Source organism: Talpa occidentalis, unplaced genomic scaffold (genome assembly GCF_014898055.3).
Source record: "Talpa occidentalis isolate TD23 unplaced genomic scaffold, MPIMG_talOcc4v2.1 talOcc4.4, whole genome shotgun sequence".
Lineage (NCBI taxonomy): Eukaryota > Metazoa > Chordata > Mammalia > Eulipotyphla > Talpidae > Talpa > Talpa occidentalis.
Genome location: NW_023604295.1, coordinates 86,576,805 through 86,590,971, shown reverse-complemented (window position 1 = coordinate 86,590,971; position 14,167 = coordinate 86,576,805). Strand labels below are relative to the sequence as shown.

Sequence of the window (14,167 nt, the reverse complement as noted above, 5' to 3'; positions counted from 1 at the left end):
CCTTTATCATTAGTGTTGTGTGCAAAAATGTTCTCCCAGTCGGTGGGGTTTCTCTTTGTTTTGGTTATTGTCTCTTTTGCTGTGCAGAAGCTCTTTAATTTGATGTAGTCCCAGCTGTTTATCTTTGCCTTCACTATCACTGCTTTGGGTGATGTGTCTGTAAAGATGTCTTTGAGGTGCATGTCATATAGTGTTTCGCCTATTTTTCCTTCTGTGTATTTTATGGTTTCAGGTCTTATGTCTAGTTCTTTAATCCATTTTGAGTTAGGAAACCAGCATTTTCATGGCACTGTATTACAGATATGAATTGACCAGATTATAAATGAATTTCTATAGGACTTTTATCCTATAGCATCATCCATTTCATGTACTTGATCATATATACTTATTGTATTTTTGGAGGATATCACAAGAGTAAAACTTCAAACGTCTTAATCAGAAAAACTTTGTCAATCCAAACCATTCATATATAGTGGTACATCTCAAAATATCCAAAAGTTTGAAATGCCTGTTGGCTAATGCAGAAAGTTAATTAGTTAGCTACTCTGCTAGGGTCATTTCCTTGGTATTTTATTATGTTATATGTTTTTTTTTTTTTTAAGCTATTTTAACTTTAAATTCTAGGTCTAGCAAAGTGTACCCTATGATAATACATGGTTAAAACCATTTGTGTGTCTCATACTGTGATCCTTTAAAGCTGCTTTGTTTCTATTATGTGCAATGTAGCATATTTCATGAGACTTTACTTTTTATATAAAATATAGTATAAAACAAAATCAAATTTAATTTTTGCATTTCAGATACCACTGCTATGCTTTTTAAAATACTTTAATGTTTTCATTTTAGAAAATTGAAATTTTGAAAATATTTCCTGCAGGAAGCAAGAAGTGACAAGAGTCCAGATTTGGCACATACTCCTATCCCACAGAACACAGCACGAAATACTGTCTCTCAGTCAACTTCTGGAGATCCTGATATAGACAAAAAAATAAAAAATCTAAAGAAGGTGAGAAACTTAAATTGCAAAAGTAATATGTTTATTGAAAGGAATACATGGGCATTATATAAAGACAGTAATATTTAGGTGTCTAAGAAATTTATAGCAGTTCTCATTGCCACTTTCTCATTATGAAATACTATAACAGGGCACAGATTTTAGTTCTGTTGACAAATATTTATTAGTATTTATTATTGATTTTTGGAATAATAAGTAATGAACATTTCTACAGAAATGGGTTGAACACTACTATAATTTCAGTAGATACTTGTAAGATAAATAGAAACAGATAATTACACCAGTTTTAAAGATGAAGAAGCAGGGCCTCCCTGGTGGCGCAAGGGTTAAGACGTAACCTATAAAGCTATCCACAGCCACTGCAGCACAAGTTCGATTCCCAGCCAGCCAGGGAGCAACCCACCTGGCACAGCCGACCTTTCCTGTCTCACCTGCTGCTCCCCTCAGCAGTGTACTTCAGTCAATCCGCCTGTTCTGTTCCCCACTCTGTCTCTGGTGAATCCTCTCACACACACACACCCACACCTCTGGCCTGTACCCAGCTCTTGTATGCATAAATAAATAAATCTTTAAAAAAAAAAAAAAAAAGATGAAGAAGCAGAGACAGAAAGTTCATTCACTTGTCAAATTGTAACCACTTTGTAGTAGTGGCCCTGGAAATAAAAACAGGTCTCTAGAGCTCTCCCAGGCTGTATGAAGCTTTTCTTAAAACAAAGATATCTTCCAGGTGTAACAAGGTGCTGAGTAAATGATAAAATTGGTGATATATTTACCTACACTTACATGCACATATATATTTATGTACATATATAACAATTAAAAGCTCAAAAAATACTTTGCTAAGTCTCATATTTTTAACATAACCACTTTTACATTGAACTTTAAAAAGTGGTTTACTTTTGTAATTTTAACAGACTATTCTGGATACAAATGTAGGATAATTGATTTCTCCTTATTCATATTTCACATTCATATAATTGAGTTGTTAAAAGAACATCTGCATTTTAAAATGACTTATTTTTTCTTTTCGACTCATAATGTATTTCATTTTTGCAGAAACTGAAAGCAATTGAGCAACTGAAAGAACAAGCAGCAACAGGAAAACAGCTAGAAAAAAATCAGGTCTCTTTTTCATTTTCATTTGAGTTCATAGTTACAACCACCCTTCCCCCTTTTTACTTAAAGGAATTTTTTAATCAGGTAAAAGAACATGTAGATTTAAATTCCCTTCTTTTGAAAACCATATTTTTTTAATGTTTTCTTAACACAGACAGATATTGAGGAGGACATGATATAGATCATGGTGAATGAAAGTCACTCTTCTTAAGATGTGCTAATGTTATTGCTGCTGAAAATAAAGGCAGTTTATTATGTTAGACAAATATAAGACTTTCTCTGATGTTGCACAGTCCTGTTTACCTCCTCCTTTCTTCAGCAGTTCCAGGATCAAGTATAGGATAGAAAATGCTATAGGGTACCAAAAAGGATGCCCTTTGCTCCCTTTATTCTGTTATCTAGATAACAGATTGAAACTTGTTTCTAATTATACTTTATTAACCTGTATTTACCAGTAGATCTGAAAAGTATCAAATTTTTTAAAATTATTTCTCCTTTTCTATTTTGCTACATAGCCAATAATTATTTCATTTTCTATCTAATAACTTTATTGTTTTAAACTTTTATAGTTGGAGAAAATTCAGAAGGAAAAAGCCCTTCTCCAGGAGCTGGAAGATTTGGAATTGGGTATTTAAAGATTCACAAACAGCAAGTTGGTTACCAGAAATCAGTGCAAACACATTTTCTGTTAAACCCATGGGTGTACCTGGAATATCCATGTGTCCACAGTTAATGTTTATCTGTAATTATAACCCTTTATCCAAGATTCTACAGAGTGTGACATTATTTAATAATGCCTATTAAATTGATTTTTTCCATCCTGTATCTTGAATTAATGTCTACACATGGTATAATAAAGAAACATGGATTTTTTAGTTAAACTTGATATATTAAAAGTCAAATGTTTTTAGTAGGGGACAGAATTTACCATATAAATAAATAAAGGCATTTTAAATTTAATCATTTTGTCTCTAAGTTTCTCATTTGAGAAATCTCATATTAATTTATAAGGCAAGTTAGGATTTTTTTCTGTTGAATACGTAGTATGGGTTTCCTGATCCTAAGTCATTGTTGTTAAAACTTTAAAAGCCGGCCTCCCCTGGTGGCGCAGGCAGTTGAGTGCCACACTGTGAAGCTGTCCGCAGCCTCTGCAGCGCTGGTTTGGTCCCGGCCAGCCAGCGAGGGTCCCACATGGCACAGCAGACCTCTCCTGTCTCACCCGCTGCTCCCCTCAGCAGTGTATTTCGTCAGTCTGCCTGTTCTGTTCCCCACTCTGTCTCTGGTAAATCCTCTCACCCTCCCGCGCATGTGGCCTATACCCCAGTTGTATAAAATAAATAATCTTTAAAAAAAAAACAAAAAACTTCAAAAGCCTTAAAAATCAGGTTGTACTTAGTATATTAAGTTTATATTGTTTGTAGTATTTGAAGTATAGTTTTTCTGATTAGTTTTAAAGCAGGTATAGACTTTAGAAAGCAGTAAATCATTTTATTTTGATATTTTAAATAATAAACCTGTGATGTAAGAATGAAGTAAATATATTCCAAACATGAACCATGACTTTTGCTCTAATCAAATCTTATTTTGATAATCCATTCGTATGATGACAAAAATGTAATCATAATCTAAGACACTCCGCTATCAAAACTAATTTATACTTGGTATTAGAGTCAATTACAATTAGTTTTTCATCAGGTTTACATTGATATTTTTATTTCATTTGCATTGATACAGGTTTCCATTTTCCAGAGCTAATATTTAAACTGATAGGTAAAAGAATTCAGAAATACCTTAAGAGAGACAAAAACAAATAACTGAATTTACTGATGCCCCAAAACTTCTGATTAGATTTGGTAAAGACCTAATGCATGAAGAAGTGAATTACGGGCCTCCCCTGGTGGCGCAGCAGTTGAGCGCTGGGCTGTGAGGCTGCACGTAGCCTCTGCAGCGCCGGTTCGATCCCTGGCCACCGGTGAGGGTCCCATGTGGCGTGCAGACCTCTCCTGCCGCCCGCTGCTCCCCTCAGCAGTGTGTTTCGTCGGTCTGTCTGTTCTGTTCCCCGCTTGGCTCTGGTGAATTCTCTCACCCTCCTGTGCTTCTGACTGTACCCAGTGCTTGTATAAATAAATAAATAAATCTTTAAAAAAAAAAGTGAATTACATTTTAAATGTTTTTCATGTGGAGTGTATGTGTGCGCATTTATGCCTACTTGTGTGTATAATTGCTTCAATATTAGCTTATTTCTGATAATAGAAACATAAGCAGATGAATTATTTTTACAAATATGTTACTTTGAAAATTGTTTTTCTAATAAAACATTCAACAGTGCATCCTGAGACAGTGTAATATATTTTGGCCTGGTAGCCTAATTTTTTTTTAATTACCATTTGTAGTGCAGTTTATCGCAAACCTGTTAATCAACTATAAAATGTTTATCACAGAGGTGTTATCTCTGGACCTTCAGGTGCTTTTTAATTATTACAGTGGCTGTTCCTGTCATAAGTCTTTGACTCATTTTTTATTTTAAATATCCTCTGGGGAGAAAGAGTAAGGTGATAGAACAAAGATGTAAAGTGATAAAAGTCTGCTTGAAAATCAAATTTAAAATATTGGGTTATCAGAAAAGTCATGGCATATTTTTTTTGGAAAAAAGTCATGACCTTTCTAGCAACCCAATACATTGCTATATTCATTATAAAGGAAAATCTATAAATTGCAGATTCTCAGAAAAATGTCATAAACATCTCAAAAGTGTATTTGGCATTTATCATAAGTATTTCTGAAGAACATAATACAAGTTTGAGGGGAGGCAGTTCCATAGACAGAAAGACTGTCCTTATCATTTATGAGTTAAACACATTTCCCAGAAAAAGATGCAAACCCAACTCTCTACCCTGGAAAAGAATTCTATTAGAAAATCAATAGAAATAGAATTTATGTCAAAATTTACTATGTATGTTGCCAAATAAATTTTTTTCAAAATAGTGCAATTTTTTCTATAGACACATGTAAGTATATAAACTTACAAAGTTTGGTAAAGGTGTACCCTGAACTAATGATTATGACCACTAGGATGGAGACCAGTAAGGTTAGCTCTATTTGTAATGTTTGATTTTTTTTTACATAAAAGGATATAGCTTTGTATGATTTTATAATAATTATCAACTAAGATGCTTCAGAATAGAAAATTCTCTTAGTTCAAGATAAGGGATCAAGCTTATAATCATTGGGTAGGATTTATTCTTTGAACAGCATCACCTGATTTTGGGTAGAATTTGTTTATTTGAACAACGTGACCTGATTATTGAGGCACATGAGAGGGAGGTAAATGTCTAGAAAAATGTCTTTTTTGCTGATGAATTTTAATAAGTAGATTTGGAAAATCCGTGTTCTCCTAAATGTCTAGTAAGTTGCAATTCCACATTTTATCCTAGCATATTACCTGACAGAAGAACAAAATGAGTTTGATTCCAACTTTACAATGCTGATTCACTTACAATTTTTATGATTATTGGGAACCTGTATGATTTTTCTATAAATATATGTAAAAAAATATGTAAATATACATGTGTATATGTTTAGAACTATAGGGCTATAGGTATATCTGTATATAGAAAACTAAGGCCATTATAATGAAGGAAATTGTCAATACCTTAAAGCTAGGATATGGGATTGGATCTAGACAATCCAATGCTAGGCCCTGGGCTCTAGGTCCCTATGATGCATTGCTTTTGTTTCCTTAAATAATACATCCTGTGCTATTAGTGCAATTAAAAGATAGCTCTCCCTAAGCATGATACTGGGTCATTATATATACTTAAATTTTCATAGATACTGCTAAATTGTTTATACTTCCACCAAAGTTTTCTATAGTCTTATGAGATGATACAAGGCTTTTGAATTTTTACCCAATTATGAGGGGGGAAATACTTTTTGTTACTTTTTATTTGGGGTGGGTTCTGCATTTTCTACATTTAATTTTTTTTTAAGATTTTCTTTATGCATACAAGAACTGGGGTACAGGCCAGAGGTGCTGGGGGTGAGAGGATTCACCAGAGACAGTGGGGAACAGAACAGGCAGATTGACTGAAACACACTGCTTAGGGGAGCAGCAAGCGAGTCAGTAGAGGTCTGCTGCGCCATGTGGGTCACCTCCCTGGCCGGGGATGGAATTCATGCTGAGTGGCTGTGGGTAGTTTCACAGGTTGTGTCTCAACCGCTTGCGCCACCAGAGAGGCCCAATGGTTCTTTTTTTTTTTTTTTTTTTTTTTTTTTGAGTGAGTTGCTTTTCCTTTTTCTTTGCCCATTTCTCTTATTTGGTTATTTGGTTGCCTTATTAATTTGTAAGAGTATCCTAAGAGTTATGATTTGCTGCATAAAATCCTCTTTAAAAAAGTCAAAGTAGTAATCATTGCACAGAACTTTTTTTAAGAAAAATTCAAGCAGTTCAAAAAGTACTACAAATGAGTAATCCCTCCTCTATCCTAGGGATAATAATTACCAGTATTTTGTATATAGTTCTAAAGATACGTAGCATAGGTATATTCAAGTAAATGTACACACACTTTAAAAAAAATAATAGCATATACACACTGTTTTGTGCTTTTTCTTACCTTAGTATTTTGAAGATGATTTCAATTGCCATATATTATATATAGTTCTCTCTATATAAAGCTTTACGATCACCCATATGTGATGAAGTAAGATATAACCAGCTCATCCTGGAGAATATTGGGATTATAAAATGTGGATTAAACATATGTATGTGTTTAAAAACAATAAAGTGATGTTTATCTGTTCTGGGATTAAGTTGCATGTTTTTAGAAATTAAATTAGGACACACTGAGGGCACAGAAGGAAAGTCTCAGTTGCCACAGTTAGAGCTTCTGCCACAGCAGTCTGGAGCTGCAAGACCTTCCACCTGCCTCTGCTCAAGTGGCACCACAACTTTGGATAGAGAGTAGAAGAGGTCCCACGTATCGAGAGCAACATACTACCAGTATCCCAGGGATAACTGACACAAGGATGAGAAGCAGCTACTTATTCTGGATAAAACCAGGTTCCTCTTATGTGATCAGGTCAATATGAATGAACTCATCGAGATAATTAGACAATGTTTATGGCTCAACATTAATCCAACCTCCTTTCTGTTAGTGAACATGCACAGCATGGTGTCCATTGCCATTTTTGAAGTATATGAAAGCGAAAAGAATGAAGGTAGCTTTCTATATATGGTATATGTCTTTCAGGAGACATTTGTGATGGAATTGTCAGTGTAAGACTAGAAAAAATGAGTGTTTTAGAATTTTAAAAACCCTTACCAAGGAAAAAGGGAATGTTACAAACTGAGATGGATCAGTTCATCTAATCACAGATCATCAAAACTGCCCCTGCCTAGGAGTTTTAGGAAGCTGTTTTCATACTTGACACAGGAAACCTTAGCTCCTAATGAACACATTCAGCTTTGTAAAACTATTGTTTAGACTGTCTTGGTTTCAAATTTAGAAATTTTAAAATGCTTTGCATTCTATAAAAGAGGAAATTCCATGGATGCTCATTGTACCTGGTGGTCATTTTTTAAATTATTTCTTTGAGTTAGTAAAATACTAGAAAAACAGAAATATTAAAAAATTCTTTTTTTTTTTTTTTTTTTTTTTTTTTTTAAGATTTATTTTGTTTTATTTATTTATACAAGCAGTGGGTACAGTCAGAAGCGCCGGGAGGGTGAGAGAATTCACCAGAGCCAGAGCGGGGAGCAGAGCAGGCAGAAGGACCGAAGTACACTGCTGAGGGGAGCAGCGGGCGGCAGGAGAGATCTGCGCGCCATGTGGGACCCTCCTCCGGTGGCCGGGGAGCAGCCGGGAATCGAACCGGTGCTGCAGAGGCTGCGGGCAGCTTCACAACCCAGCGCTCAACCGCTGCGCCACCGGGGAGGCCCTAAAAAATTCTTAAGTGAGATTTCATAGCAGTTTCTGTATTCATGTACCTGTGTAAATACATCAGTATCCACAGCAGAGAAAATTGGCAAGAATTTTAAAGTAGTAAGATGATAGGAATGATTCTGACAGCCTTTCTATTTCAATATTGCCAAATGTGTTTTGTTGTCCAGGAAGGAAGGGGGAATAGTGGAATATGCCCCCATAAGGTGCCTACTTCTCTGGGTCATCCTTGGCAATCAAGACTAAACTCAGGGCCTCCCCGGTGGCGCAGCGGTTGAGCGCTGGGTTGCGAAGCTGCCCGCGGCCTCTGCAGCACCAGTTCGATCCCCGGCTGCTCCCCGGCCACCGAAGGAGGGTCCCACATGGCGCGCAGACCTCTCCTGCCGCCCGCTGCTCCCCTCAGCAGTGTACTTGGGTCCTTCTGCCTGCTCTGCTCTCCGCTCTGGCTCTGGTGAATTCTCTCACCCTCCCGCGCTTCTGACTGTACCCAGTGCACGTATAAACAAAACAAAACAAACAAATAAATAAATAAAACATGCCTCTTAAAAAAAAAAAAAAAAGACTAAACTCAAACCACATTTAGAGGAAATGACATTCATGCTTTACTTTTTTTTTTTTTAAGCTAGAGAAATCCATTCATGTATTACCTGGGCACAATGCAGTTTACAAAGGAAATAAAGTATGACCTGGAAATGTCAAGTTATTTCAATTTTTAATCATTTTTTAATTGAGGTAGCATATAGTTTTAAACAATCGCTTTCAAGAGTAAATATTCTCTCTGTGTCCACTGTCTAGTCACCCACCATCTACCATCAACCAACCTGCCCCTTCTACCCATGACCTCCACTCTCCTCCCCCTATGGAAATCACCACCATTTTGTTGGTTCTTGTTTTCTTTATATGCCACAAATGAAGTAAGCCATTGGTATTTGTCTTTCTCCTCACTTATTTCACTGAGCATAATCCCCTCATGGCAAATCCATGTTGCCCTAAATGATTTTCTTTTTCAGCTGAGTAGTATTCCATTGTGTATCTACACCACATCTTCATCCACTCATCAATCTTCGGGTACTTGCATCATCTCCATATCTTGGCTGTTGTGAGTAGTGCTGCAGTCATCATGGAGGTGCATATATCTTTTAGAATTAGAGTTTTCATATTCTTCAAGTACATACCCAGAAGTGGAATTACTGGATTATATGGTAGTTCTATTTATCATTTTTTTAAATCAAAAATCACCTCTCAGTTGCCCCACCTCCACATACCACCAACTAGGGGATTAGGTGTCAATATGAATTGGGGTATGGGGGGACACAAACATTCATTTTGTAGCACCAGGGAAAAATATAAAAACAAGCATTTAGTATATATTGACACAAAAATGATGGGAGAAACTGCCATGGTCACACTTTCTCTTAGACTTGGATAAATGGCTTTCTTCAATAAATGAACTGTTAGTGCAAGTAAGACACATCATTTCTGAGCAAAAACATTTCCTATTCAAAGCATGATTCTTCTTGCCTCTCCTTTGGTGGAGGGACTCTGAAGCAGGGAGTCAAGAGATAGCAGTTGTCGGATGATAGGTCTGTTGAATGACTATGGTAAGAAGAATCCCATTGATCACTCATGTTGGATTTATAGCATGAATGATAAATCAACTTGGTTTTTTAGGACATTGAGTTTGTAAATAATTTTTATACTGAGCATAATTTAGGCCAAAGTTTTGTTGAACATTAGAATTATCTGGGGAGCTACTACAACTCCCATTGACCAACCCCATCATACCAATAAAATAGTGACATCTGGCGGTGGAAATCAGGCATCAGTATGCTTTTAAAAATCCCCAGGTGATTTCCAGTGTGTTAGCAAAGTTTGGGAACCACTGACCTAGCTTATGCTAGTCAGTCTCCTGTAATGTTAATACATTCCTGAATGTGTGTAAAAGTCAAATGATTTTTTTTGTAGGGTATGTTTATCCCTACAGAGTTTAAAATATAGTTCAAAATATGAATATTTTACATCTTGCCCTGTAGACATACCATTCACCATATTTATATTTCATATGGTTTTAGTGTTATTATTTTTTTAAAGATTTATTTATGCACCTAAGAATTGGGGTACAGGCCAGAGGTGCAGGGGGTGAGAGGATTTACCAGAGACAGTGGGGGCGGGGAACGTAACAGGCAGGCTGACTGAAATACACTACTGAGGGTAAGAATGGGCAAGACAGGAAAGGTCTGCTGCACCGTGTGGGTAGCTCCCTGGCCAGGAATTGAACTCGTGCTGCAGAGGCTGTGGAGAACTTCACAGTTCTGTGCTTAACCCCTTGAACACCAGGGAGGCCCTTTAGTGTTATTTTTAACATTTGAATACTTAAGCAGTCCTTTAGGCATCAGTCACTAAATATTTCCTACTTTGACACAACTAGTAAATTCCACCTTTTCTCACTATTGAGAAACAAATATCCTTATTCTAAGCATCAGCACATCCAGTTATTTGAGTAAAATGTAATGACACATTACATAAAAATAATAGATAATTGCATGAATACAGGTGAATGACTGAAAAGGCCACAAACATCGGTTATTCAGGAGCAGTATGGTGATTAGAATGTTCATTCATCAGTGAGGGTACTTAAACAAAATTGGTATAAGAAAGGTAGATTGGGTGTGTCGTGACCTGAAAGTGCTCCACTCCTCCAATTTATGTTGTAGTCCTTAACCCCAACGTGATGGTATTTGGAGGTGGAGCTTTTGGAATATTTGGAATGAGGTTGTGAGAGTGGGGTTCTCATGATGGGATTAGTGTCCTTATAAAAAGACATCAGAAAGTTAGTGCATATACTCTCATCCCCCTCTTTCTCTTACCTATGGTTTGCAAAATCTTATTGTTTCTCTGGGCCTTTATAAAAAGTTTATTAACTCCTATTTTAGAAGAGTATCAAATAACATGTTAAGAGTCATAATACAAGGTTAATTTGCTTCTTGTATTCTTTACTATGTACATTCCTAGAGGTGGGATTGCTGGGTCACATCATAGTAAAGAATTCAAATACTCTTTTTATTTTTTTCTTTCACCAACTTCAAGTTTGTGTAGGTTTATTTTTTTTTTCTTTATTTTTTTTTTTAATTTATTTATTTATTTATACAAGCACTGGGTACCGTCAGAAGTGGGGGAGGGTGAGAGAATTCACCAGAGCAGGGAGCAGGGAGCAGAACAGGCAGACTGACGAAGTACACTGCTGAGGGGAGCAGTGGGCGGCAGGAGGGGTCTGCGCCATATGGAACCCTCACCAAGTGGCTGGGGATTGAACTGGTGCTGCAGGGGCTGCGGGCAGCTTCGCAACCCAGTGCTCAACCACTGCGCCACCAGGGAGCCCCCGGTTCATTATTTTTTTTTAATCAACCTGTTTTCATAGCTGATAGTTTCATAGTTTCACATTAAGACTATTATTTTCACTTAATGGAAATATGATCATGTTACTTGGGTTTGGTGAATGATTGCAAATTGGCATTTTGATACTTAATTATCTTAAGAGGGAGGTAGTAGGCCAGACTGATTTTTTTTTTAAGATTTACTTATTCATGCATGCAAGAACTGGGGTACAGGCCAGAGGCGTGGGAGGGTGAGAGGATTCACCAGAGACAGAGATGGGAGCAGAACAGGCAGACTGACTGAAACACACTGCTGAGGGGAGCAGTGGGCGAGACAGGAGAGGTCTGCTGTGCCATGTGGGATTCTTGCCAGCTGGCCAGGATCAAATCTGCACTGCAGAGGCTGTGGACAGCGTCACAGCTCTTTGCTCAATTGCCTGTGCCACCAGGGGAGGCCCAGGCCAGATTGATTTTGATGCATGTATTAAGAAAGGAGTTTATGTCATCATTTTATATCAGATAAACTATTACATTGTTTTTTTAAAAAACTATACTGAACATTTTCTGAATTTATACCTCCTGCCAAATAAATCATATATAAGTTCCAAAAGAAATTATATATCAGAAAATGTGAAATATATAAAAAAAAAGTTGAATTTTCAAAATCGTGAGGTGAGCATTTTATTCTTGACTTTACATCAGTCTACTGGCACAATCCATAACAGCCATAGTCAAGCTACAAGCAGTCAGCCAGGCTACCAGCAGGGCCTTGGGCACAGAACAAAACCCCAACTGGGGATTTGCAGGACCTAGCTTTTCACTGTGGGCCACCAGCCCCACCAGGGAAGTTCATCCCACATGTTGCTCAGCCATCAGTCCCTCTGAGCAGACTGGTGAACCAGCTTGAGCCTTTGCAGGGCCTTGCTCTACCCCAGGGAACTTCAGCAATCCCCTAGTGAGCACCCTTTACTTCATGTCCTGCCAACAGCTCTCAGGAGCAAACACATGCCTCAGTCTGGGGCCTTGCAGGAACTAGATTTTCACTGTAGACTCTCAGCTGCACCCAAGAAGTGCATCCCACTCAGGGTTCAGCTACCAGTGCCTCAGGAGCAGACTCAAGTCCCAGTCTGGGCCAGGTAGGGTCTGTTTCTATAACAGGGATCTTTGGGAACCTCTGCCTCCAGGCTGCCAATAAAAGGCCCTAAATCACTGCTCTTATGTGAGTTCCTAGCAACTCAGCCTCTTGACCCAGCAACCGCTAGCCCTCCCAGACACTAGAACGAGACCTAGAGGAGCTTCAGGGAAGACTCTAACACCATCCCAGATCCTATAAGATTCCAGTAGCTGTGCCCATCATCAAGTAAACACCCAGAATACTGGGGGAGAATGACTCATATACAACAAAAGCCCTAACAATAGCAGGGCAACAATGGGGAGAAAGCAAACAATGGGGAGCAAGAAAAATACAAATGACCAAGCAAGTCCTCAAAGAAATCATACACCACACAAAGAAAACAGAACCCTAGAACCCAACCACAAAGACATGAAAGAGCTTGTTTATCTACAAGACAAAGAATTCAAGATGACCATGATTAAGAAAGCTAAAGAATGGGGAAAACATGAAGGAAACTCAGAAAAGGAAATGAATATTATGAGAAACACAATTAGCAAATAGAAGATCAAAATTGAAACTTTAAGCAAGAAAATAATGGAATTACAGGAGGAAGCAAAAATTTCAGGAGAAAGCCTTGAAAGTAGAATAAATCAAATGCAAGAATGAATCAGTGAACTTGCAGATGAAAAAGACATAAGAAGAGAGATAGAAAGAGAAAAAAAGGAAAAAGAATGAAGAAAAATGTCAAGAATTATATGATATTCACAGGGAAAGGAAATACAAAAATCATAGGAATCCCAGAAGGAGAACAGAAAGAGAAGGGAACTGAGAATCTATTTAGGGAAATAGTGAAGACCTTCCCAAACTTGAAGAAGGAAATGAACATAAAAATACAAGAGGCAAAAAAAACCACCTAGCTATCTAGATGAAAGGAAAACTACAGCAAGACGCAAAACAGTAAAACTCCTAAGAGTCCAAGGAAAAAAAAATTATGAAGCTGCTGAGGGGAAGAAACAGATAAATTATAAAGGAACACCAATTTGATTAACATCATGTGTCTCTTAAAAAAAACATGAAGTCAAGAAGAGAATAGAATGATATATTCAAAACACTCTAAGAAAAAAAAAAATGCCAGCCAAGAGTACTCTGCCCTGTAGGGCTTTCTTTCCTGTACAATAAGAAGATATGAAATATTGAAAGAAGTTAAGATCTAAACCAGAGGGTGGAAAAAATACATAGAACTGAATAAGGAATTAAATCGAAACACAAAGCTAGGGGAAAAAATGGCAGTGACCGACATTTACATCTCAATAATAACTCTAAACATGAATGGTCTGAACTCACCAATAAAAAAATACAGAGTATATAGTTGGACTATGATACAGAAACCAACCTTTTTGCAGACCCTAAGAAACACACCTAAGTACCAAGGATAAACATAGACTCAAAGTAAAGGGATGGAAAACAATCCTGAAAGCAAATGGCACCTAAAGGAAGGCAAGAACAGCCAAGCCATATTTACATCAGTCAAAACAGACTTCCAACTTAAAAGAGAAACAAGAAACAAGGATGAACACTACAGAATGATCAAGGGAACAATACAACAGGA

General features: G+C 37.2%; 1 protein-coding gene across 1 annotated transcript in view; it reads left to right on the top strand.

Annotated features, from left to right (window-relative positions):
* The window catches only part of EIF2A (eukaryotic translation initiation factor 2A), a 50,387-nt gene extending 47,296 nt beyond the window's left edge, over window positions 1-3,091 (top strand). The window contains exons 12-14 of the mRNA XM_037525806.2: window positions 878-1,006; window positions 2,072-2,137; window positions 2,701-3,091. Of these exons, the coding sequence (XP_037381703.1) occupies window positions 878-1,006; window positions 2,072-2,137; window positions 2,701-2,766 (261 nt within the window). The 3' untranslated portion in view covers window positions 2,767-3,091. The remainder of the gene's footprint in view (window positions 1-877; window positions 1,007-2,071; window positions 2,138-2,700) is intronic.
* Window positions 3,092-14,167: the final 11,076 nt, after the last annotated feature.